This window comes from Centropristis striata, chromosome 19 (genome assembly GCF_030273125.1).
Source record: "Centropristis striata isolate RG_2023a ecotype Rhode Island chromosome 19, C.striata_1.0, whole genome shotgun sequence".
Lineage (NCBI taxonomy): Eukaryota > Metazoa > Chordata > Actinopteri > Perciformes > Serranidae > Centropristis > Centropristis striata.
This window is the reverse complement of record NC_081535.1, coordinates 10,002,809-10,029,814: the sequence shown is the minus strand read 5'-3', so window position 1 is coordinate 10,029,814 and position 27,006 is coordinate 10,002,809. Positions and strand designations below refer to the sequence as shown.

Below are 27,006 nucleotides of genomic sequence, written 5' to 3'. Positions count from 1 at the left end.
TTTACTCTTCACTTCTCTCCTTCCCACTACTGCCAACCTACTACTGCCCATCATACGATGCCTTAAGCTTGGCCCCTCTCGTCTCTGAAAAAATACGGCAGGCTGTCTTTTCAGTTGAGTAAAGCCGCCCCTCTACTCGTAGCTCTCACATTTGTGTGCAAAGAAGCCAAGTTTTACTGAAAATCGAGATGTACAGTACAGACCTTGTATTTTTCTTTTTACCCTGGAGCCCTTGCCAAGAAACAGATGGTAAATTTATAGCGCTTTTATTATAAACACTTGTGGATTTTTTTGTTCATTTCACATTTAGTCACATTTTGAGAGGTTGCCATATGGTGGGCTCTATCAACGGAGCAACATCGTAAATTACTGATATTCTATACAGAATCGCAGCCCCGGGAGTGTTTGGTGAAGTTTATTGAAAGCATTTTTTTTTACCAAGGTCTGTCATTTAATATGGAAAATGTTTGGTTCCTTGCTTTCATCTTTGTTGTATAAATATTGCTGATTCATAACTTATTCATGACACTCAAACACTCAGAAACATCCACTGTACACTCACACAGGGTCGGACATATTTGGCCTTTTACTGTATCCTGTGCCTTTATTCAACTCCAAGGTCCCTGTCTTGTGGACACCACGCAGACAACATTGATTCATACAGCAGATGAAATTCTGAGGTACTGGATGTGCTGAATTACTTATACGCCAGTTAAACGTTAGTTGAGAGGGAAAACACCAACCTTGACTAATGATAGGTATTCACTTAGGACTGTATAGGTGTTGGTTGAATAGTAATGTTGACCTTAGGTTGTCAGTCAGAACACACAGGAGGCTCAGATACGGTTAAGTCTTCTTTACTGAATTAATCTTAACACAGCAGCACATTATTTGGCTTGTAGGTGTCGAGTTGAAGGCTGCATGGTGTATAACAAGATACAAGAAAATCAATTAACACGGTTCAGAAATGTTTCTATTTTCTTTCCCTAAAAGCTTAACCAATATCACATTTATGATACTCTCTTATTATTATTTACAACTGCTTGCAGACACAATGCTAGAAAAGAAAAGAATATTATACAAAACCTTAAATATAGAATGAAGACTCTACTTTACAATAACACCAGCTCCAAAGATATAGGCACAAAGTCACCTATTAATTTTTCTTCTGTACATTCTATAAAGTAAAGACAACTTGTTTACGTCTAGATGATATGTTGCCGAAAATGCAGCCATTTGACTAAAATGTAGAGTGGTTTGCAGTAAAAGAAAACTGAATTATAAAAAACAATGGATTTTATAATATAGTGGAAAATATTCTCTTTCTTGTAATGCCATCAACTCTTATTTTGAAAGTCCTTGTGCTATATGATTGACTATATGTTGTTTTTGGATGGAATAGCTCAGTGCTTTGAAAGCCCGGTTGGATATAGAGTCGGGTTTGTTGTGTTTACAGAGTTAGGATTTTTTTTTTTGTATTTAGAAATGTTGGAATTTAATGAACAAAATATTGATATTATATTAATATATTAATATAAAATTGTTTCTGCGCTGAAATTTGTGGTATGGAGTTTAGAAAAAGTGTCTTGAATGGTAAACGATTGTTAGCTATAAAAACAAAAAAACTGTGATCCAGTTCCAAAAACGACGACCAACTAAAATATACTGACTGCTCTTTTCATTTGCAATGCCATCAAACTTCCTTTCTCCCTTCACATTTACATACAAGAATGCCAATTTTGTCTAAATCAGCTAAACTTACATTGGCATAAGCACGCTACAGGGCGAGTAAATAAGCATCGGACTCAATAAAATCAGCCAATATGCCATGAAATGCTCAATAAATGTCCTGTTCAGTCAGAAATAACTAGTTTTACTTGCGGTTCGTAGGACGCACACACAACTCGCATTACTTGGATGCAGTGAAGTGCACTTTGAGCCCTGCTCTTTCGACGTGCCTCCTGCTACGCCAGATTATTACTGACTGCACAGCTCCATCCACTCAGTAGCACAGCTATTCAATTTGCCACAAGAGGGCACTTGGACAGCAGTCAAAAAGCCTTTCTACAGTTTCTACAGGTGTATTGAAGCAATATCCCAATATACTGTACACCAGCAACATATTGTGATTGCACTGTTGAGATAATATTCTGTAATGGGCTTTGTAAAGGCAATTCTAATTTCCCTCCTCATTACATATTTATAACATAGTTTGGCTAAAGACTTGCAAGAATGGTTTCATAGACTTTCATCAGATAATAAAACTTTGTATAAGCACACAGTGACTCTAAAATAAGCTGTGGAAAAGAACTCCCTACAGCCATTTTATTTACATGAAATCTAGAAGGTTTATAAGGTTAACTTGCAGTAATATAGTTACACTTGCTCATATTCATGTCATTACATCCGTTATCTTGACTGTTGGGAAATTCATCTCTCTCTATTGGTTTGCAGAAATGCAGCCTAGTGAAAGCTTATATTGCACTGTGGATAAATACTATAATATATCTGAATGCAGGGCTTTATTTGCCATTCTTCCTGCCCCTCCTTGAGCTGTTGCTTCAGCATCATGGCTTTTTGTTGTGAGGGGTAGTAATGGGTTGTGTTATGGTGGACAGACATTCATTTGCCTAAATAATGCATTACACATTAAATGCATTGCAAAACACTATCCTCCTCCTATTGATTAAAGGTAAAAAGATTTGTCTCCAAAACCTGTGTTCACATCCATTTAATAGCTTTCCTTTCCTCGCGATTTGATAAATTGAAGACTTCCTTTTTAGACGAGGGAAAGTGAGAGAGACTAACAAATCCAATTTCTCGGAAACAAGCATACCCTGGTTTAAAACAAGTCAATTGGTTGATTACTCTCAAATGAAAAAAAGCATCATATTATGCACATTCTGATAACCTCTGTTATTTGCAAAACACTGATTTCAATTTAAAAAAAAAGACATATATTGTTATATTTACAGTCATGGAAAAAATTATTAGACCACTATTGTTTTCTCCTTTATGCCTGGTACAACTAAAGGTACATTTGTTTGGACAAATATAATGATAGTAACAAAAATAGCTGATAAAAGTTTAATATAAGAGCTGATATCTAGCCATTTTCCATGGTTTTCTTCATAATGATTTTGGTTATTATCAAGAAAACCATGGAAAATGTCTAGATATCAGCTCTTAAATTAAACTCTTATCAGCTATTTTTGTTGTTTTCATTATATCTGTCCACTTTAGTTGTACCAGGCATTAAAATGAACAAGCAATTGAAAAAAAAGGGTGGTCTAATATTTTTTGTATTTTATGTGTATTAAGTCCAAGATCAATGTTACTACCATGTTGTTTTTTTCTCATTATATTTGACATCTTTTCTACATTTTATACATTCCATCACTCCTTCAATATAACAGCATACAACTCTTGTACAACTAGAATGGCAGTCGGGGAATGCAGACCTCCACCAGGTCAAAAGCCAAGTTAACAAAAGTGAATAATAATTTGTGAAACTGCCCTGTGATTTCCATCCACTGCAAAGTCGAATGTGTTCTTCCTCAGCCCTTACCACCAAGTTTCATTAAATTGGCATCCATAGTTTTTCCATAATCCTGCTGACAAACAGTAAAACAAAGCAAACAAAATGAACCAAACCAGAAGCATAAACTCCTTTGTGCAGGAAACAATTCAACTGTTCCATTGGTTAGGACAATAATAAACCAGGAAGCAGGATTACAAATATAAATTTCAGTTTTCATGCCTCCACCAGAGGCATTTTATTTCCGGGTTGTCCGTCTATCTGTCCCTCCCATTCTCGATAAAAGTGATATCTCAAAATTGGCACAAACATACTAAGACTTGGACTCAAAGAAGAACTGATTTAGGTTTGGCAGTTAACAAAACACATTTTTAACCATAACTTTTATATATTATATCCAAAAAGTCTAAGGTGAACCGCAATGTGACATCATAATGTTCTGCAAAAACACTTATCTGTCCAATTTTTCAATGCAATAACTCAGGAACAGAAGGGAAGATTGTGACCATATTTCACATTTGGTCTGATACTGAATGGGTGATACTAATCTTGCACGTCCATGTTGAAGCTTTGCTGATTGTATGGATCTGCTGTGCTGCCCAGGCTGAAAATATGTGTGTCGCATCCAAGATTTAGAATTTGTAGCTCTACTATCCTGGCTATAACTCTGTGTTCTATCCTCTATTCCTCTGGGAGTCCACCACAGGCTCATTGGTTTTGTTCATATTGAGCTTCAGGTGATTGTTATTACACAATGTAGCAGAGCTCTCTATCATTCCTCAGTCCTCTCTGGTAAAAAAAAATAGTCTGAAAATGAAGACAGCATGTTCCTCACTGGAAATTATTCCCTTTAACCATACATGTCAATATAGTTATAACTTCAATTTCACCAAAAAGTACACATAATACCTTTTATTATTCCTGTCAAAATCGTATATGAGTCTGGACTGCAAGGATATAAACTACAACTTGACTGTTTGAGGCGGTTATTATAGTTTTGACAGTCAAGGGCGTAATTAATAGTCAAGTTTACATTTAATTTGATTTTAATAATGCATAAATAAGTGTCAAATCATCAGGAATACTGTGACATTGACTTGCATATTTCATTTTTTTTCTTGCTCACTCTCATCCCACCTCCGTCGCCATCAACCTGTAACAATGCCCCTTTCTCTTTCTCCCTCATGCTATTTCCTCCTCTTCCATCCTCTGTTTGTCAGTTAAGCACCATAGCGAAAGATTCACAGTCTGTCTAGGACTGCCTGCTCAGTAGTGTCAGGGTGTGCTTTGATGTAAGCAGTTCTTTATGGAGGTATTATATTTGATTGATGTGGAAACGTCTGACAGTACACTCTGTTCTCAGATATTTATTTGTGAGTCAATGATGCACACTCAGAAGCTCTGCTGCTGCTGCTGCTAAACAGCCCTCAGCCACTGAGCCAGTGATGACTCCTGCTTTATGCCGCAGCCAAAAACTCTTACATCTGCACTTTTTTTGCTCCAAACTCTGCTGGCTCGTGTGCTTATCACTCTCTAACTGCTCATCAGTCAAGGTCATGAAATTTGTAAAAAAAACAACAAAAAAAAAAAAAACATTCACGACGTGATCACACAGCCATCAGCTTTGATCAGCCACAAGTTCATTCTTCCAGAGCTGAGCTCAGTAAACCATGCAATGATGTGACCTGACCACAACTTTTGACTTCTGATCAGTCAGGATTTTTGTTTGGACTTGTTCCCTACTAAGATTTAGAGCCCGGTCTGTACTTTTTCCATAATCCTGCAGAAAAACAGACAAACAAACATCAAAACAAGACCACCTCCATTAAGAGAATTATCGCACAATAAGAGCTCAAGAAAACAACTGGATTGTACGTAAGATTTGTCCAATTAAAACATAGTCTTCTTAAATTTCTTCGCTTAAAATGCAAAAATATAATACGGGAAAAAGCAATGCAATGCAAAAACAATACCCCAAAAGGAATTAAACTCACTGGACAAAGTGTTGGGGGAAAAGAATAATCTGGCCTTGGCTCGATTTCCTGCTTAATCTTTATGGTGCTCTGTACACAATGGTTTCCCTGTTGTCTTCAGTTGGACGAGGTACCATAATTAGGAGCTTAATGTGGGTTTTTTTCCACAGGAAGGCTGCTTGGCTCAAACCTTAGTCCTCAATCTCTCCCCATAAACAAAACCAAAATTTCCTCCCCAAATAATTCTCTTCCTGTTTGTTCCCAGTGCCATGCTCCCTTACACCTGAGAGGCACAGAAGACTGCCAGAAGACTTGACTAATTGGAGGCAACTAAATCTTTAACTTGAACTTGGCGGTTAAAGCAGACTTTTTATTGTTAAACTATCTGATGTTAATGCATCTATATTCTTTCCTTCAGATTTGTGGCAGTATCACAAGTTGACAACAGTAAAAAATTGTCATATTTTATTTGTTCATTCAGTCATAATCCATAATCGCTGGGGTCTGGAGCCAATTCCAGCTGACATTGGGCGAGAGGACAGGACCTGGACAGGTCGCCAGACTATAACAGAGCAGACACATAGAGACAGACAAACATCCACACTCTCTTTCACTACAACGGGCAATTTGAGAGTCTTCAATTAAACCTTAGCTGCATGTCTTTGGACTGTGAGAGGAAGCCAGAGGAGCCGGAGAGAACCCATGCTGACCTCAGGAAAACATGCAAATTCCACACCGATGACATGCAATCCAGATCTGAACCTTGGACCCTCTCACTGTGAGGCAAAAGTTGTCATATTTTAGTCATTAAACATTTAATTTAATTGTCAGGTAAAATGCCACATTATGGTTTATACAACAAGATGAATTTAGGCTACAAAACCACCGATCTAGGTTTAGGGCAGAAAACGCCCTGGTAAGGAGTAAATTACAGTTTAAAAGGTAAATAAATGTACAAAAAAATGTGAGGCATGGAAGTTCAGCCATGTTTGGATCACATCGTTTACTTTTGTTTTCACATGGGACACATTAAAATGGGACACGTCTGACGTCTATTCAAGCCATCCACCAACTGTCGTTATTTTGGACTAGAGGGCAAACTTTTTAATAAACATGACATCGTAGTAGAGTTGCCTGCTTAACTAAAACACAGCTAATCAATAAAGCTGATAAAATCAAGGTGTAAGATTGACAAACTGACAAGATCCCAGTCATGCTACGTGTAGTTAACCACATTTAAAGGCCACACCACTGGGATGTGACACCTGGTTCAATTTCTATGCATCTATAGTCTCCTTATGTAAACACAAGAAGTTCCCCAGGGCTCCTCAGTTCATCTGAGATGCAGGGCAGGAATGTTCTGACCTTGGTCGCCCTACCTGCAATTACATTCACACACTCACAAACACTCACACATAATGAATGCACATACATACCTACACAGTGACAAATCTAGGCACTCGGCCCCTCCATCTTTCTCTCTCATCAACATTCACCCAAACACTCACACACACAAATGCACGACATACACAGTTGCCCACCCTCGTTCGTCTGAATTAGGACTAATAAGCAGGTGAATTGTCTGTGGAGGGTGAGCCATTTGCAGTGACCTTGGCTAACTGTGGTTTGCACTGAGGGTTAGACTCTCAGGCAGTGTTGATAAGTGGACTGTGTGGGCACATTTATGTGAACAAATCAATGCAAAAAAACCAAAACATACTTACTGCACAACACAGTTCTCCCCACACAATAGATGATTAGATTTTGAATTTACTTCCTGCACAAATTTTCATCTTAATGAGGTAAAACTCTTTTTCAAGCTACTACCACCTTATTGCTTCAAGCTTATACCACCCATGTGTTTTGTGACAACATGTTGACATAGACATATTTGCTAATTAATGCATTAATTAGGTGCACTAATGAACTCATTTGCATCGCTGGGTGTGTTAAAGACAGTGTGGTAACAGCAGAACAACAGGCAGCTCAAGTGTTGACTGCATTGAAGAGCAGGAGAAAATATCAGCTAATGTAGGCTGAAGCTATGGAGAGAGGTCACTGTTTACTTTTTAGAATAAAAGCCTTATAATAGCCATCTCCATTACTCTTTTTATACATTCATATGCTGAATAATAAGAGTCTTCATAGAACTACTTATCAATGCACCTATGTATGAGTGTTCTGTATAGAAAGTGAGAACCAGACAGTGGTGCTATGGAGTATAGTCTTATAAACCTGAAATAACTATAAATACAACACTGACCATTCCCTCTACTGCACACATTATTATGCCATTGAGATATAATCTATTATTTAAATTAATGTAAATTTCCATATTTAGAATTTTATACTTATGGGTACGTTGCCATATAGCAACTATGCAATAATGGAAATGGTATTTTCCATTTTTTATGCAATGCAACATGAAATTCATACAATATCACACAAGTTTCTTCAATGCATCCATCCATGTATCTTTTAATCCATCATCTATTGATAAGATGCCTTTTCAAAGCGGTTTGATGAAGGAGGAGAAGAAGCGGAGAAGTGGCGTTCAATGCAGTTTTAATGCTCACAACTTCAGATTCAGTTCTCACAAGCAGCAGAGGGAATTACAGAAAACAGGACAGGGAGCTCTTATATTATTATTATTATATGTTTTGATAGTAGAGACATAAAGTCTGTTCCCAAAATACACAAATTCCTAAGTACAGAATTTTTCCACAATTGCATAATATGCAGAATTACAAATGAAGCATCCTAACATCTATCCATCAGTCCATTAATTTATCAATCCTTCTATCTTTTTGTCATCCATTTATCATATGTCCATCCACACATTCATCTATATATCCATCTATCCATTAATCTGTGTATTTCTACAAAGATTTTCGGGCATTAGTAATAAAGGAATCCACTGGCTCCACTGACTTTATAATTCTATTGACAGTGTAGCTGTTAGACATCCCACCTAATTTATTGAATAAAAAGACAGTAATTTAATTGACGCAAGAGTAATATTATAAAAACTGGTCATAATTTTCCAGCTATTCTCTAATGCTGCAGATATTTGAACATTGGAAGAAGCCTTTGTAGATTGGGGTCTCTTCTTTAGGTGACTCAAGGTGATCAACATGGTGAAAAAGACTTGAGGGCATTTAAATGTCATGTGACCACATCTTAGTACATCATTGGTAAAACAGTGCCCCACTTTCTATGGAAAGGGCATTCAGTGTTTCAGGTTGTTTTTTTAAATATCAGGAAGTTTCAAGGAAAGGGTATGACATATGGAAACATCATGCAGAAGATATTATCAAGTTTTAGCACGGTTGACTATGTATATCTAACAGGTGCAGATAAAATTAGCTTTCATTTGGAGTCTTGTTTCTGTCCACCTGTCCAATAGTGACTGGCCTTTTAGCTTTAATTTGTTCTTCACCAACACCTGAAGGGAATATCTGTCTCTTTAGCTGCTAAAGGTTCCCCTGTGTGTCATTTGTTTTGTTTTTTACAGTTGTCTGAAAATGAGGTTGATGAGAGTGACCCAAAAATGTAAAGTTGTAGGCTAGAAACCCAAAACAATTCACTGAAATATGCTGAAATGCTCTCTGGAGCTGACTCACAGTCCATTGTTAATATGAAAGTATTGATTGTAGCCCCTTAAGTAGCCATTAAGGTTAATCTTAAATTCAAGAATAGAAATGTGGTTGTTCTACTGATAAAGTACAGTTTTTTATAACAGAAAAAGGAGAACGAGGAAGCTTCTATAAAGCAAAATGTATTTCAACACTCAATAGGGCTTGGATCTTAGAAAATCAATCATTATGCTGTACACACACATCATACAGCCTCACAAGGTGAAATGTGAGAATGACAATTGACTTGAAAGGAGACACCAGAGAGAAAATTGGTTGAGAGGTTGGTGAATAACTTTCTCTTTGTATACATGAGTATAAGTTTGTTTATATGTGTAACGAGATGCACTACTGAACAAAGTGGATAAAATGTAAGCAATGATGAATGATAGCAAAACTAAAACAAAGATGAAACGAGACAGAACTTGGTTACTGGTACAACTGTGCCTTGAGACATGATTTAAAGGATTAAAGAGATCTTTCTGGTGTGAGCTCCTCTGGCAGGTGTTCACAAGTTTGACTTTGAGAGTAAAGGTCTGGTCACCTTTGTTGGAACAGCTGCTGCTGGGCTCATGTGGGGATGAAAGGACTGAAATGTAGCTGGTAGCGAAAGTTGTTTCAACTCAGAAGTTAGAAGTAAAATACACTTTGATATCTTTGCTGTAAAAAAACATTGCGAGGTCATCACGATAAAGGAGGTGGACAAACCTCTGAAGAGGTACAACAAGCACAAGGTAGCTGTAGCCAAAAGTGCATGTGGGGATTCAGATATAGTCTATACTTTTTAAATCCTTTGAAAAACATGACTTTATAATCATAAATGCAAAGGAAATGCATTTATCGCTAGGGGGCCTGAGTCCATCGGACCAAAGCTTAGCCTTTACATGGTGTGAATGGCCTTTAAAAGTCACTGCAGCGACAGGACCCAGTCATATTGTAATTCTCTCAAGATTTCATTACTCATTTGGCATATTAGTCGGGATATGAATACACCCCTGCTTGTCCTGATTATACATTTTTGTCTTACTAAGCCTCTGTTGTACAGTACATTTCTTCTATGTTTCTTGTGAACCCCAACCTTAAAGTTCAAGCTGCAGCATATGATAGGTTTCCTTTATTTATTAATCTGGTCTGAGAGTTTTGTCACATTGAGTGTTTTGCTTTTTTTCATACATTTAAAGTGAAGTTCAGCTTCAGGTAACTAGGTAAGGGCTGGCCTTGGACATGCAGTCATGGAAAAAAATTATTAGACCACCCATGTTTCCTTCAATTGATTGTTCATTTTAATGCCTGGTACAACTAAAGGTACATTTGTTTGGACAAATATAATAATTACTACAAAAATTACTCATACAAGTTTAATTTTAGAGCTGATATCTCGCCATTTTCCATGGTTTCCTTGATAATGATTTTGTTTATTATCAAGAAAACCATGGAAAACGGCTAGATATCAGCTCTTAAATTAAACTCATATGAGCTATTTTGTTGTTATCAATATATTTGCATTACAATAAACAAGAAATTGAAGAAAACAATGATCTAATAATTTTTTCCATGACTGTATTAGGTGTTTTGTCAGAGGGAAGGCTTGTCCACTTATGAGGGCATGTTGACAAAAGTGGTTAAATCAGTTTGTGGCATGCTACAACTCACTGTCCACAGAAAGAGTAACCTTCAAAGCCACTGAGAATGCTGGGGTCTAATAGTTTCATGACTGGTCCATGTCTGTGATGTCATCTGCATAACCATAAAAATCTGGAGAAGTGTTAAAACCCACATCTGTGACTGTACAAGGTCTGTGTCTGTGTTCCTTTGGCAACAAATTCATGTTTGTAATGTAATGGAAAATCCAGAGTGCCTGTCTTGGCTTTGACACAAATGTTCTAAACTGTGTTTTAACTGACATGCATGACACTAACCAGGATGTACTTTATTTTAACTAACCACATTGGACTTCTTTTCTCTCCAAAGTCAAGAAAATGTTATTTTTTGAATAACTGAAAGGACAATGTATTCAAGTTAAGAGCTGCGTTGGTGAGTTGGTGTTCTTGGCAAATTGTTGTAATCAATGGAAAGAGTTACCTTTATTGGCAGGGGATGAAAAACAGGCAATTTTTCACCCTGTCCTTTTTTAAGACAGTACTACTAGGGGCAATTAATTCTCAACAAACAACTCCAGTACCATTAACATTGGTATGTTTTCTAAGACATTAAACAGAGTGCAATCATTTGCTGATCTTTTGTAACATATGTTCAATTGAAAACAGTACAAAAACAGTATAATTATCTAGTTATTGTAAATATACATTGATGTATTCTGTTTTTATTTGTGTTTTACACAGTATTACACTTTGTTAGTATCTGGCCTATTTTGCTAGTTTGGCTGAAAATGGCAGTTCAAAGATCGAGTGTGAGAATTCAAGATGGTTTTCAAGGATTTATTACTTTTTTTTCCTAGTAAAGGATTCACAATTTAAGTAAAAGCGGGGTCAAGATAGGTATTACTTTGAATGCTTGGTGTATACAAAGAATGTAATTCATGAATTTTTCTCAGGTATAAAATAGTGTATATTGAGAATTTGCTGAAAACTGCCACAGGGCTTTCTTGGGAAGTAAACACAACACTCCTGAGAGTTAAAATGTGGCACCTAATAATCCCTACAGCACACCTTGCCTTTATTTCTTCTCTCATATAGCATATCTGTCTTCTTCCTTTCTGTTCTCAGAGTGAGGACGTTCCCCAAGGACTCTGCCATACTGGGCAGGGACACAGTTAGAGCCCTGATGTACTACGCCTTGAAGGTCTGGAGTGACATTGCCCCACTTAACTTCCACGAGGTGGCCGGCAGTGATGCAGACATTCAGATCGACTTCACTAAGGCCGACCACAATGATGGATATCCCTTCGATGGGCCAGGGGGCACTGTGGCACATGCATTTTTCCCCGGAGAGAGGTTCACAGCTGGGGATACACACTTTGATGACGATGAGGCCTGGACCTTCAGATCTCCAGGTGAGGAACATTGCTTGGAGGTGTCAACAGTTGTACCCTTGTGCTTGAATATGCATTCAGACACATGATATGCACCAGATTTGGAGTGATATTCTAGGAAGCATATAACCAAAGCATTTCTTCATGACTGCCAGAGTACTATAAAGTGAGGAGATTGAAACAGTCAGTGTCGAGGAAACGGAGAGAAAATGAAAAAGCGCCTTGAACTTCCATGCTCACCAAGACTTCCATATCCAAAAACTAGAACGCTGACTGCATTTCGGAGCCAAGCTGTGCTCCTACCCTTTGTTCATGCTCCAGATTCTATAATTAATATTTAATTTGTCGGAGAGATGAATTTAACATATAATGGCTTCAGACACACGACTCAGAGTAGTGACTAAAGCAGAAGTGGTTGTTATCACAAGCTTATTAGGAGGCATAAAAGGAGTCCTTTCATTTCCTCCAAGTGCTATAAACAAACAATCTACTCTAATACGCCTCTGATAGCCATGAATTCTTGTTTTTAGCAATTAAAAAAAGGGATTTGAAGTTTACTGTTTACTTATATTGATCCCACTTGATTGTCAATTATGCCATTGGGTTTTCAAAAGATTGCAGTGGGTTGAATTTCTTTACAGATGATTGGGTAAGGGGGAAAAAAGAAAAAAAGACCATATTTTTAGTGATCAGGGGTTTTGCTGTTTGCCCCGGTTTCCAGTCTTTTTGCCAAGCTAAATTAGCCTGCTTCTGCTCATAATTTGGTACGGATTATTTTTTCATTTTTCATGGTATTCCATGAGTGGTATTCGCTCTACCAGTGAGCCATCGATGTGGTATCGATGTTCGCATCTAGCTCTTCGCAAGAAAGCTAATGAAGGTATTTTCCTAAAATAACAAACTTTTCCTCTATATGCAGGATCTGATTACTTCTTCCTCCACTGGTGAGGTTTTTCAGTTAGTAATAGCTCTTGCAGATCAGGCACTGATTACCTCCGCCGAGGAAGTTATGTTTTTCGGCTTGATTTGTTGTTGTTTGTCAGCAGGATTAAGAAAAAAACCTGGCCCTATTTTTATCATGGTGGAAGTCTAAAGGGTGCAGCAGGGCCAAGAAAGAACCCATTTCATTCAGAACCAAATCCAAATCACGGGGCAGACAGCCAAATTATTTTCTACTTCTGTTAACATTGTGAGATAGGGCATTTGTGCTGCATTAATGTGGTGTTACTACAATCAGAAAATGAGTTCCCAACTGGGAAAATCCATGTGAACTCCCTAGTTCCTTCAGTTTCCAAGAAACATTATGTTACATTGTTACATTACATTACATTACATTACATGTCATTTAGCTGACGCTTTTGTCCAAAGCAACTTACAATAAGTGCATTCAACCTGATGGTACTAGACTTAGACCACAGGAATCAAGTAAGTACATAACTTTAAGAGCCAACTGTCATTGATACAGGAGTGCTATATGTTAAAGAAGAAAAGAAGAAGAGAAAAAAGAAGAACATTTTTTTATATATATAATATATATATATATATATATATATATATATATAGAGAGAGAGAGAGAGAGAGAGATATGTTATATATATATATATATATATATATATATATATATGTTATATATAGATAGATATGTTCATTGATACAGGAGTGCTATATGTTAAAGAAGAAAAGAAGAAGAGAAAAAAGAAGAGCATTTTTTTAAATATATAATATATATATATATAGATATAGATATAGATATAGATAGATAGATAGATAGATAGATAGATAGATATGTTAGGTGACCATGACTTAACCGAGGTATTGTTGGAAGAGATAGGTCTTGCCTGCGGCAGAAGATGTCCAGGCTGTCTGAGGTCCTGATGTCGGTAGGGAGCTCGTTCCACCATTTGGGAGCCAAGACAGAAAAGTCTGGAGGAGGTTTTGAGGCGAGTTGACCCACGCAGGGTGGGGGTTGCCAGCTGTTTGGCTGATGCAGATCAGAGAGGACGAGCAGGGGTGTAGAGTTTGACAAGGTCCTGGATGTAAGTAGGACCTGAACCATTAGCAGCGGAGTCCGCCAGAGCTAGAGTCTTGAAGCGTATCCGCGTAGCCAGTGGAGGGAGCGGAGGATGTTAAAGTGTGTAATACCGTCATGGTCACTCGATTTTAGATTGATAAGACACAATTCTTCATTGCACATACTCCTCTCATGATTGTGACAAAAAACCTCAGGCTGAGAAATAAGCTCCTTGGGGGGTTACAGGCTCACTATGCTGTGTTACTCCCCAGAGATGGAGCTTAGTGTTTGTGGCGGGGGGTTTAGATGCCACTAACTGTACCAGCTGCTGAGTCTATGACCCAGCAAGGACCATTCCTATTCTTTTGCTTTTGCCCTGCTAAAGCTGTGAACCATATGTTCCAGCAGCTCAATCTGCTCCAATTAGACATCGCAGCAGTGGCAGAACATGATGACACGTTGCTGTCGCAGTTCACAGAATCATTTGCATAGATAGGGGTTTAGTTAATGGGAGCAGGGCAGGGAAGGAGGGAGAGGTCGGAGGTGGGTTCTTGTCTCGACCCCAATCTCTCTCTTCTAATTCAAAATGTTCAACATACTGACAACTGATTATTTGAACAGAGGAACTAAACAGAAAATTACCTGTGTGTAGAATTATGTCTCCAGTCATGAATGGATTTGTCAGATGGAAGGCAGCCATAGTGTTTAAAACACAGCCTTCACCGGGAGCGAGAGTGAAAAGATGCTGCCGGTGAATCATCTTACCTTGTTAGATGTTCTTGCTTTCAAGGTTACTTCTTTCACTCATGCGATGAAGGGCAAAAATGTACGTCAAATAAAACACATCAGACTTTTACATTTGTAAATCAGGGATCTGCCTCTTTCTCCTCAGCTCTACTTTGTAAAAGCACTTAAGCCCTCTCTTTCTTATGGCCAATCGATGCCAATAAAAACAGCCCTGCCACTGTAAACTGCTGCCTGTGATTTGGTAACATTCGTTTAGAACAGAATTAGGGTTTATGTGATTTGAGATCTAGATAGCATACTGGAGAGACAACATTATTTGTACACTATAAAAACAAGATATTGATCCCCGCCTTGAATGCCTTTAGCAATTTGAGACCTATCTCTAGGCCAAAATCCTCACTAATTACACAATTTCATATCCTCTCTTTTATTTCTGATGCACTAGAGAGGATAATAGCTACCTTATTAACTCTGAAGCACTGCAGTACTGTGTGTGTGTTATACAGCACTGAAAATGCACTTTTAGTAATAAATAACCTTCTGCATGCAGCATCAATGACTCTGAAGTTGTGGCACTACTTAATTTTGAGTTCAGCCTATATGGTTTTTATTATAGCATACTTCTATTTAGCCTGTTTCTATTTTTTTAAAACCTGCATTAACTATTTGGGGGTAATGCAGAACTAAACACAAGATTTACATATGACATTATGAAAACTGACAGGCTATCCTCATGAACGTAAAATTATGATCTCCTAAGAAAAGTAATGCATTGGAAAAGTAATGCATTGGAATTCATAGGTATACCACAAACTTTTGTTCAGTGAGGAAGCAACATAAAGTTAAAAGCATTGTCTTTCAACCAAGAGATCAGTGTTTGTGTCCTGTTTTTTTGTTTTTTTAGCTTAACACTGTTCTTTTCCCTTGACCTTTAAAAATTGCTTTTGGTGCCTTACCTCAAGGAAGTGGGTTTGTTACCTAAAACTAACCATTTTTTAGCATTAACAACGTGTTTAAAGCAGCGATTGTGACATAGAGAACAGCAACGGTCATCATGTGCCAACAATGTGTTGGGGTCACATGTTGAAAACAGCCCTTATCACTTCACATTTCATTCACTTTCACTCATGACATCACAACCTTTTAATATCATCAAATAACTTGAACTAAAAAATGTACAAATAACTAAAAATGTACACTTTAACATACATCAGCGTGATAAGTAATTACCAAAAAATGGTAACCACTTTGTTAAAAATGTATTTGACTTGTACTTAGGCCCATGTCAAATCTACTAATATTATCAACCCTACTGCAACCAGCCACCAGGGAGCGATCAAGCTGTTTTGGCTTCACTTTTTGGGAAGCTGTCACACGTCCATCTATATATACAGCTTCTGCATTCAGCACTTTTGTTAGACCTCAAGGACACACTAAATATGTTTTTGTTAGAAACAATTATGTCAATTATAAGCATAATTTAAATGTAAGAAACAAACAACAGGGGCCTTTGATATTGAAGTGTTGATGGTAGCAGCTTTGAGGAGATGATTTAACACATTGCAATAGTGTTATACTGAGCCATGAAGAACATTGATCGATACAAAATACTAAGCTGTCCTATAAAAATCCTTATTTTGTCTTTAGTTTATGTGTTGGCTTAAGCTTCTTTCTTAATGAGACCATACTGTACCTTCCAGGCATGATTCCAGAGTGTGCTGGTCAGGAAAAGCAACAGGTTGCATCCTTTCTTCTTCCTCGGCATTTACCCATTGATGGTTTTGAGCCAGATGCGCCTGCATGTTGATTATTGCTCATTGTTGCAAACTGAAATTGTATTAATTAAATTTGGACCATTGATGTGACGGTCCCACATCTCCTCTTTTGTATAGCAGCCATCCGGTCTGTTCCGTAGCTTAAAGGATCGTTTTTCTAGAGCTGCCAGCTTGCCTAATTTAACTCAATAAATATTCACAAAAAGAGTCGATGCAGACTTCCATTCTTCTCAATTAATTTTTGACACGACAGAATAGCTCTTTGTATCCACTTTGCCTTGGGGAGGCAGATATCACAGACAACTCAAGTGTCTCCAAAACAAATGCAAACTAGCTAAAAAAGGGAATTTATGGGGGACCTATTTTTGCTTTTCCTTATTATCTGTCATATATGTAATGTTACGGTTTCAAAGTTTATATTGAAGGTGGCCAAAGTGTCAAATAATGCATTAAATGTATAAATCCCTGTGAGCAAAAACCTCAAGTTTCTAACTGTTCTGAACACTCTATTTCCAAATGTTTTTCTACTCTCAACTGATTAATTAAATATCTACAAAGTCATCATTATGCTCTATAAACCATAGAATAGCCATCATAAGGAGATTTAGGTCAATTTCCTTACAAAAAACAAGCTAGGCCAATTTCACTGTCAATGGCACACAATGATGTTCCTTCACAGAAGAAGCCAAACTACTTGTGTAATTATTGTCAGGTGTGATCGTGGTTAAATTGAAAGAGTCTAAGCACATAGTTGTGTGATTCTTTTGAATGTACAAGGCCGATCCTGCTCTTCAAGTGATTGGTAACATCACAGTTTTATCATTGAGGTCATACCACCAATTGGTATAAATTCAAAGCCTCTTAAAGCACATGATGCTCTTTGGCTAAGGTGAGGATGGAGCTAACGAGTGAGATCATAAAGGCCCTTTTTGATGCAGGCGGAAGTGACAGCTGCATAGCCAAGGACTTTCGATGCAGTCCAAGCACTGTGTAGTACACTTTAGAACACCATGGTCAATTGGTGGCAATCCAATTCACACTAGAGCCAAAAGGGGAGAGGTAGAAAAAAGAAAGACAGACTGACAAATGAAGCATCTCAAAATTCTCGGTCTTAAGGACCGAAGAAAGACCTCATGAGAATTGCATGACGAGACCAACACCACAATGATTAATGGTGCAACAGTGTCTTCAAGAACTGTGCGTCGGAAACTGGGAGAACAAGGACTTGTTGGCAGAATAGCAGCAAAGAAACCATTACTGAAAGAGAAAAATAGAGTGAAAGGCCTGAAATCTGCAAAAGAACACAATAAATGAGCAAAGGAAGATTGGTATAATGTGATGAGTCCAAGTTTGGCAACAAGCGAAGAGTGTATGTTCGATGGAGAGAGAGGGAGGAATATAAAAATGTCTCTTGCCAACAGTTAAACACGGAGGGGATAGTAATATGGTGTGGGGTGCCAGTTCAGCCTCAGGAACAGGTGACGTAGTGAAAATTGATGGCATCATGGATAAGAAAGTATACCACAACCTTCTGGTGAGGTATGGAGTCCCATCTGGGGGTCTTCTTATTGGGCCTGGATTTATTTTCCAAGAAGACAATGACCCTAAACATTCTTCTAATCATTGTTGGAACTACAGTAGAAGGAAAGGGAAGGACAGAAGGAACATTGAAAATGATGGACTGGCCCCACTGTTTTTGGTTTAAAAGCCATTATTGGTGATTTTTCACAGCAAGGTTAGATGCTGAAGACCAGAAAAGAAATGCTGACCAATCAGAGCAGGCTGGGCTTTTTTGGGGGGACAGGCAGAGGGTGAATAGAGGTGCAGCAGCCATGAGCAGTATGAGAAAAATACCATTTAACATCAAAGCATGTCAGAATAGTAGAAACCCAAAATACAATTATAAACCTGAAATTAAACATAATAGGTCAGTCTGCAATTATCTGCCAGTATTGAGAAGCTATCTTTCTACCATAAAATGTCACTCAGCATATATTTTGCTCAACATTCTCTGATTTCCAAATTTATAGTACCAAAAGTCCTTTAAATATGAATGAGAGTTCAAGGATCTGACTTCAATTTTCGTTTCACTGCGTGGAGCCGAGGAGCTCAATAAACTTTGATAAATATTTCAAATTTCAGAGGTCTAATTTTCATTTCTCTTGAAACCTTTTTCACAGATTTTCAACGGTTCAAGTTGGTCCCTCCTCAGGAATTTTAATTAATCATGATCAGCTTCCCATTTGAGTTTCAGTGAGTAAGGGTTAGAGTCTGAGCTGTACTGGAGCATGGAATACAATTAAGCTTTCACTGTACTATCCAATAATTTAGTATAATATATATAGGTAACGGCATCTTCATCTTCTGAGAGTAAAACAAAGTGGAGGAAGGAAATAAGTGGGTCAACTTTGGCTGCAGATATCACCTGAATTGATTTTTTTTTTGTATTTCAGTCTCTCAAAAAAACAATAACACAGCAATTCTTCTGCTTGAACAATTCTTTCATTAAAATTGAGACCCCTTAATGTTTATCCTTGACCATTTGCACTATGTTAAACTCTGAGAATCAATGTTCATCTCTAGTTTAAAGATTTCTAAAATGTCAGTTGAAGCTGCCATCGCTCAGCTTGTGTCATTGTGAAATGGGGAATGCACAATACTTAACTTTGCCATGACTTTGCACACAACTTTACTCAAATGTAGCTTTCTTTCATCTTATAAATGATGAAATCCGACACAACAAATGAAGAGAATGTGTTGCTTCATCCCTTCACTTTTACTGTGTTTTTTACTTGCTTTAAGCATTAAAAAACTATTACATGTCCTGAGGGAAATATTGATTCTAACGTCATAATGGCACCTGGGAATGCAAGGTCACGATACTACAAGGATGCACATCAAATGGAAAGGATAGCCCTCGGCTAGTTGTGCTCCTGCTTCTTTCTATCTACCGTATGGTACATCGCCCTTATTAAACTTTTAACTAAATGCTGCAGGCTATGTTTGTAGCATTCTGGATACATCAGGGTTTATGTGAGGTAGAGTTACCCCTGAGTAAATGTCTTAACTGTGCGTCAAAATAATGAGATTTTTTAATCTTATGTTACCCTGAAAACAGTTGGATATGTGTTACTGATCATGCAGTAATGTCATTCTGCAGCTCTCTACACTCTCTCTCTTTCCTGCTCTCTGTCTTTCTCACACGGATGTCTAACTCAATGAGTCTCGTTCATCCACCCAAATCTCTCCGCTCTGACTTTGTCCGCAGGCATTAGGATTTTTTTCTGTCAACCTCAGATGGACTGTAAATACGATGACATGGTAGCTACTTTGTTCTGAATCCCCGTTCTCTCCCCCTCGATCCCTCCTTTTATCCACCTTCCCTCTGTGCGCCATGTGCTCCTGTAGATTAGAGTTGGCATTTGGCTCCAGAATATCCCAGGTGTTATAAGCACAAGTGCATGTCTCCAATTGTCCTTTGTCTTTTGACAGAGCGCAGCACTGAGATGTTCCCGAGTCGAGGCCAACACAAGGTTAACAGAAGACTTCAGACTTCACCCGAGCCACCGAGGAACTCTAAGCTAGCTTGGCTCGACACGCTAGCACTCACATTTTTGCAAATCTAAATCTCTAAACCCCAGGTTTTGTCTTGCTTAGCAGAGCCAGACAAGGAGTTTTTCGAAGCTTTGCCTTTTCTTTTTTAGTTGAACATCGAGGGAAATGTGCTTTAATAGCCTGCAGCCTCTTTAGGTGTCTTTCCGCACTCAGGTTTTGATTGGCAGCCCAGGGGCTCAGGCAGTATTACCATAGTTATCTCACTACACCACATGCCTAACAGCACTCACAGCCACCAGAGCTGTCTGTCACGCCTCTTAACTTGCAACCTATGGAGTTCACTCATAAAAGGGATAAACATGCAAACAGGGGTTGTATTGGTTCTACAAAAGTCACAAACTTTTAAGCAGCAAGGTGATCTCTGTAAAAGCTGAAGCTGAGACAGTAGCTTTTAAACTAAAATTGATGATTTATAAAAGCTACTTATACTGTTTCATGTTTTGTGAACACTATATTATTGTCTCATTATGATTCATTTAAGAATAATGACATCTCTTGTTTTTCTGACTTTTTTTTCAACTTGACAGCAAAAGAAAGAGGAGCTGTGTCTAAGATTTAGAGTGTGCATTTTTCTTGTTAAGTAATTTACTACTACGCTGGACAGCAACGATTGTAGAAAAGAGAAATGTGCAGTGTGCAGCATTCTGTGGCTGCTTCTTTGATTGAATAGACTGGTCACCTGAATACAGTGACTCCAGTTAAAAAAAGATGAAGGTGCAAATTCAAAATTCTAGGATGTTCGTCTTACTGTTTTATTTCAGCTCCAGGTTGAAATATACATGTTTACAAATGCGAACAGCACAAACCTTCATTTCAGTTTTATTTTTCAAACAAATCAACTAATGCCACATTTAGATTTACCTATCGCTGAACAGGAAAACACAAAAACAACACTTATCATAATGGAACTAGAATGACACTCAGAGCGTGCAAACCGCTGCCAAAGCTGGTGGTGCATTCACATGCCCCTCAGATGGTCCCATTTCTCAACTTTGAAGACCATTTTCCGGTTTCTGTGTGTAAATGAGCGTTCTGTTGTAACATGGAAACAAAATGGATACTACAAAAAAGTTGTGTTGTGTTTCATTGCTCGGAGAGTGAATTTTCCCAACCGGGAAGCATTTTTTCGGCAACACATAAACGCAACATAAAGGCCCTTTCCTGCAATATTAAAGGTAAATAAAAACAAAGAATTTGGGGACCAGCTCCCCGATCCAGTCCAAATTTTGGCCCATGCTACATCCTTCCACCAAGTTTTATTAAAATCTGGTCTAAAGTTTATCTCTAATCCTGTTGGCAGACTGTCAAACTACCAAGCTTAAATGTTGCCTCATTGTGGTGGTAATAATAAAAATAATAAAAGGCAGCTAATCACTTTTAAGGAAGTTAACTTAAGTTTTGCAGGTATGGAGTCCGGCACATCTAAAAAAAGAAATTGTAAAAAGCCTGATGATGATTTCAGACTCTCTCTCTCTCTCTCTCTCTCTCTCTCTCTCTCTCTCTCTCTCTCTCTCTCCCTCTCTCTCCGTCTCCTTCAGACTCTCACGGGATGGATCTGTTCGCGGTTGCAGTCCATGAGTTCGGTCACGCCATCGGCCTGGTCCACACCTCAGCCATGGAGTCCATCATGAGACCGTACTACCAGGGTCCTGTAGGAGACCCTCTGAAATACGACTTACCCTATGAAGACAAGGTCCGCGTCTGGCAGCTCTACGGTAAGAGGGAACATTCATCCGTTTTTGTGTTTGTGTGTGTGTGTGTGTGTGTGTGTGTGTGTGTGAGAGAGAGTGTGTGTGCGTGTGCGGGACTGAGAGAGGAAGAGCAATTGCTCTGTGGAGCAAGGTTATTGATTAATGAAAACACGGATTGAGTTAATTGGGCCTCTTTATGGCATATGACCTTATCCCACCATTGACTGATATAGAGAGTAGCAGTATGCGGGGGAGAGACTAATGATCATGAAGATGAAAATGAAGTGCAGGAAAGAATGCTGAAGGCCAGGACTGTGAAGGAGGGAGATGATTTAAATTCTAAAAAAGAGCACAGACACTAAGACAAAGCATTCCCTGCTGGATGTTTCATGTTCTTTAGTGATGCAATAAATGCAGAATTCAAAAGAGTAGGGAACTGAGCCAAAAAATCAAAATCGACAAAATGTCTATTAGTCTTTTGATTCATTGATTACTTTGTTTACACAGCCCCCTGTTAAATCAATTATCTTGACTTCTGAGTGTTTTTTAAATATTTTTTTTAATCTTTACGCACATATTCTCCATAGGCGTCAGAGACTCAGTGTCCCACACCAACCGACCAGGCAACCCCTCTCAGACGGCTGAACCTCCTGTCCTGCTGGACCTTCCTGAAAACAGATCTACTCTCATGTAAGTAGAAGATCAAGTGTCCTTCAAGTACAACACAAATAACTCAAGTATTGTAGTTCTCAAACATCTAGAGGGATAATAGTAATAGTCAAAATTGTCAGAAATAGTTGATGGATCAGAAATATGATTAGTGAATATGTGCAAGTGATCACCACAGGGGTCATCCTTCGTGGGAAATTTAAAGGTTGCCTATTGTAAAAAGTTAAAAGTAAAAAGTATCCATGTCTACTTTATTATAAGTAGGACTAGGTGCTATGTAAATACTGTGAAAGTATCAAAACTCTCTACAAATAAAGGCACAGCCCATATTCAGAAACTGCACCTTTAAACAAGCTGTCAGGACTGCAATCTTGTGATGTCACAACTATTATAGATGGTGCAGTTACAGTGCTACTACAGCCATTCCCCAGCTGCAATGACAGTGCAGAGATTGCTGCTGTAGAGACACCAAAGTCTGTTTTAGCACCTGTTTTTAAGTCCTTCCCTTCAATAAGATGTAAGCATCTGGAAACACTGACCAATCAGAGTAGACTGGACTTTTTGAAGGGAAGGGCTTAAAAAACAGGTGCTGAAACAGAGCAGTAAATACAGATATATTCAGATAGACAATATGAGAAATAATTATATTGTTAATAATATACTGAGTTTTTTTTGTATATTTAAGCCTGCAAACATGTTCTAGTAGAATCCCCAAATATATTTTTAAAAATGGCAATAAGGATAATATGTCCCCTTTAAAATATGGTCGAGTTGACAACTTGACATGAAGTTGAGTCTTTAAGAAAGATAATGGGGATTTCAAAATGATTTGGAAACATCATCTGGGGACCATTAATGCCAATGCAAACATTTCATCACACATTGTGTAGTAGTTGTAAAGATATCTCACTCTGGGCCAAAGGCTTGAGCAGACCAACAGACCCGCCCCCAATGCACAGCAGTACAGCATGTCAGTCAGACTACACAGCACATGAACCATAAGTGAATGTTTAGTGATCTTCTGGATTCGGTTCAGGAGTTTGAAAAAAAATTTGAAATGATTCCTCACATCAGGAGTCCGAACATCATGCTACAGTATCTCTACTCCCCACTAGGAAATGTCTTATTACTGTTATCTTTATATTGCTGGGACTGTGGCTTGTGTATTTCTGAAACCATCATAATGCACATAAACTAGCAGGGCAAAAACACAATAAGCAAAACAGTATGTTTATGCACTGAACAACAACATCCTCATATTTTTTGTCAATACCATAGCACTAAGCTTACGGATTTTGATATGTTAATTATGATCCAGCATGAGCTGAGGCTGGTTGCTTTGCAAGTGAGTTACCTGCTTTCTGAATCAATAGGGTCAAGAGAGGGCAGCTTGCTGTGATGAGTGATCAAACTGTGTACCAAACAACAACAACACCTAGTGTTTGCCAACTTCCATGTATACACATACAAAGACTAAGCAGCATATAAAAGCCTCTTTCCCACTTCCACTGCCTTCATTACTCATTTTTCACCACCACCACCTTCTGGTCATGATGCGAAGAAAAGTTGGGTTATGCCCGACAAGGGTCACAAAAGCTGACCACTAAGCAGCGGTGTCGTGTTAATGGAGCTCTGAATGGAGACCTTTGTTGGTAATGTGAAGGCTTGCGGCCTCCCACTCACAGTGGCAGCCCTGTGGTGCTAATGCCTCTATCATTGACAGGCCGGCCACGTCAGTGCTTTAAATCACTTATTAGCCCAGAGGATAAATGCACTGGGCGACCTCACCATGTCAGCGTGATAGCATTTCACCTAATATTTAGCCTATTTAATTGAAGGAAACACATGCACATGAATGCACACATTAAGGCTCTCTCAGTAGGTGGGTGCATTTACCGCTGGGGGTTTTTTGTATGCAAATTGCTCTGACCTGTTTTGTGAACAGTCTACCTGACAATAAGTGAGGTTATTTTATGCTTTATGTAATAAGGTAGGTATGTATATAGCGTCAAACACAATGTCTTTCTTATTATTTTGGACATAAAACTTTTCTTTCCTACTTCCTCCAACTTTCCTCTCTCAGGCTGGCACGAGATGCCCCAGACAGATGCACCAGTCACTTTGATGCCGTGGCCCAAATACGAGGAGAAGCCTTCTTTTTTAAAGGTATTCCAGCCTAAAAGAAGAAAAAGTGGACAAGAGATACTGACGGACAAACAGATAAATAGTGACAGACAGTATAGGAGGAGAGCGGAAAAAGAAGTGGAGAAGAGATAAAGTGGAAGAGTAAGGGACAGAGGCTGGGCAGAGTTGTGGCTCCAGCGATCAATAAAAAGCCAAGCCATGTGTGGCTCCCCGGGCTCGTATCACAGGCTCGCACACCGTCACATATTCTGCAGTCTAAACAAAATGCTCCTTCAGGGCCCAAGCTGTTTTTGCTGTACACTTGTTATCTGCCGAGTTTGAAATTGATCGTTTTAGCTTATTGGCCAGTGTGATAAGGTTTTTAATTAGCCAAAGCATTTTAAATATAGTCTTATTGAAAATATTTTCTTAAAACATAACAGTACATGATTTATATTGGCTAACGTTTCCCTTCTTGCTAATTAGAAACAGCTCTCTTAAGCACAGACCCATCTGTCATATTTCCCTGTTCTCTAATTCACATGCAGATAAAAGTAGCAAACAAACAAATTATGAAATGATAACCAGTAGGAATCTCTAATATAATGAGTGTGTGCTCACTAAACATGGCACCATTTTCTTGTAATACACTTCAACAAGATATTGTGAACAAGTTCCATGGTCTAACCTGCTTCTCTGTCGTAGGGAAGTACTTCTGGCGACTCACTCGGGAGAAGCACCTGGTGTCTCTTCGTCCAGCTCAGATCAACCGCTTCTGGAGGGGCCTCCCTCCTAACCTGGACAGTGTGGATGCTGTGTATGAGAGGCCTGGAGACCACAAAATAGTCTTTTTCAAAGGTGAATATCTCTGATTTCACAAGTATTTGTCTATGTAGATTTTACCATATTAGCACTTTGGTGAATCCCATTTGTCGATATTTTTTTTACCATGAGTCTACAATTACAAACATGCCGGGGAGACTAAAGGTTGTAATAGTAAAGTTATTTTGTATGTATCTTGTAACACTTACAGTGGTAATACATTTCAATAGATTTTCTGACTGGCAATCTAAACTGATTTATGAATACAAAATGTAGTCAAGATAATAAGCCAATGAATCACTGCAAACAGAGACACTGATGAAGTACAGTCATGGAAAAAATATTAGACCACCCTTGTTTTCTTCAATTTCTTGTTGATTTTAATGCCTGGTACAACTAAAGGTACATTTGTTTCGTATCTAGGCATTTTCCATGGTTATTCAATAAAACCATGGAAATTGTCTAGATATCAGCTCTTAAATTAAATTCTCATTGAGCTACTTTTTGTTGTAGTCATTATTTGTTATTGTTATTATTTGTAAACAAATGTACCTTGAGTTGTACCAGGCATTTAAATGAACAAGAAATGGAAGAAAACCAGGGTGGTCTAATCATTTTTTCCATGACTTTATAAAAGAGGCGAGAGAGTGAATGGACAGATAATGCAGCTTTGCCACACATCTTATTCAACTGATGTTGCTTTAAAATAATGACTCTGAAGCAAGAATGTCAGCTACCAGCTAATGCAAAAATGGGCCCAGCGTGGTGGAGCTGAGGCGGCCAAATGAAGCCCGGTTGCTAAACCTGTGACCTGTGATGGCAGCCACCTGTCATTCAGGGCAGCCATGCATTTAATAATGCATAACTTTAAGCCTCAATATTATTTCAAAGAGGTGAGTTGTATAAAAATTCAGCACTGTACGATTGTTATGAACAGGCAAATTAGCTATCTTGCTCCGCTACAGATTCCATCGCTGCTTCATGGGCTCAGCACCACCGAAGACAATTGTAATCAATTTAAAGAAATACGAACAAGCAGGAGCATTTTTTCCCTTATCCCAGAATGACAATGTGTGCTTTTCTCTAGACTATTTCATGCTTTAATTGTGACCTCTGTGTCCACCCTCTTCAGGTCTAAAGTACTGGGTGTTTAAAGACAATAACGTAGAAGAGGGCTACCCTCGTCCAATCAGTGACTTTGGCCTGCCTTTGGAAGGAGTGGATGCAGCGTTTGTTTGGCTGCACAACGACAAAACCTACTTCTTCAAAGACAACCACTACTGGCGCTACGATGACCACCTGAGGCGTATGGACCTGGGCTACCCTAAAGACAGCACGCTCTGGAAGGGGCTGCCGCCTCAACTGGACGACGCCATGAGGTGGTCTGATGGTGAGTAATCTTAAAAATTTACTC

At 38.5% G+C, this 27,006-nt stretch overlaps 1 protein-coding gene across 1 annotated transcript in view; it reads left to right on the top strand.

The window, feature by feature from the left end:
* LOC131992836 (matrix metalloproteinase-17-like) overlaps positions 1-27,006 on the top strand; it is a 98,433-nt gene that overhangs the window by 60,267 nt on the left and 11,160 nt on the right. The window contains exons 4-9 of the mRNA XM_059358530.1: positions 11,873-12,159; positions 21,825-22,001; positions 22,565-22,667; positions 24,730-24,812; positions 25,476-25,628; positions 26,725-26,982. Coding sequence (XP_059214513.1) covers positions 11,873-12,159; positions 21,825-22,001; positions 22,565-22,667; positions 24,730-24,812; positions 25,476-25,628; positions 26,725-26,982 — 1,061 coding nt within the window. The remainder of the gene's footprint in view (positions 1-11,872; positions 12,160-21,824; positions 22,002-22,564; positions 22,668-24,729; positions 24,813-25,475; positions 25,629-26,724; positions 26,983-27,006) is intronic.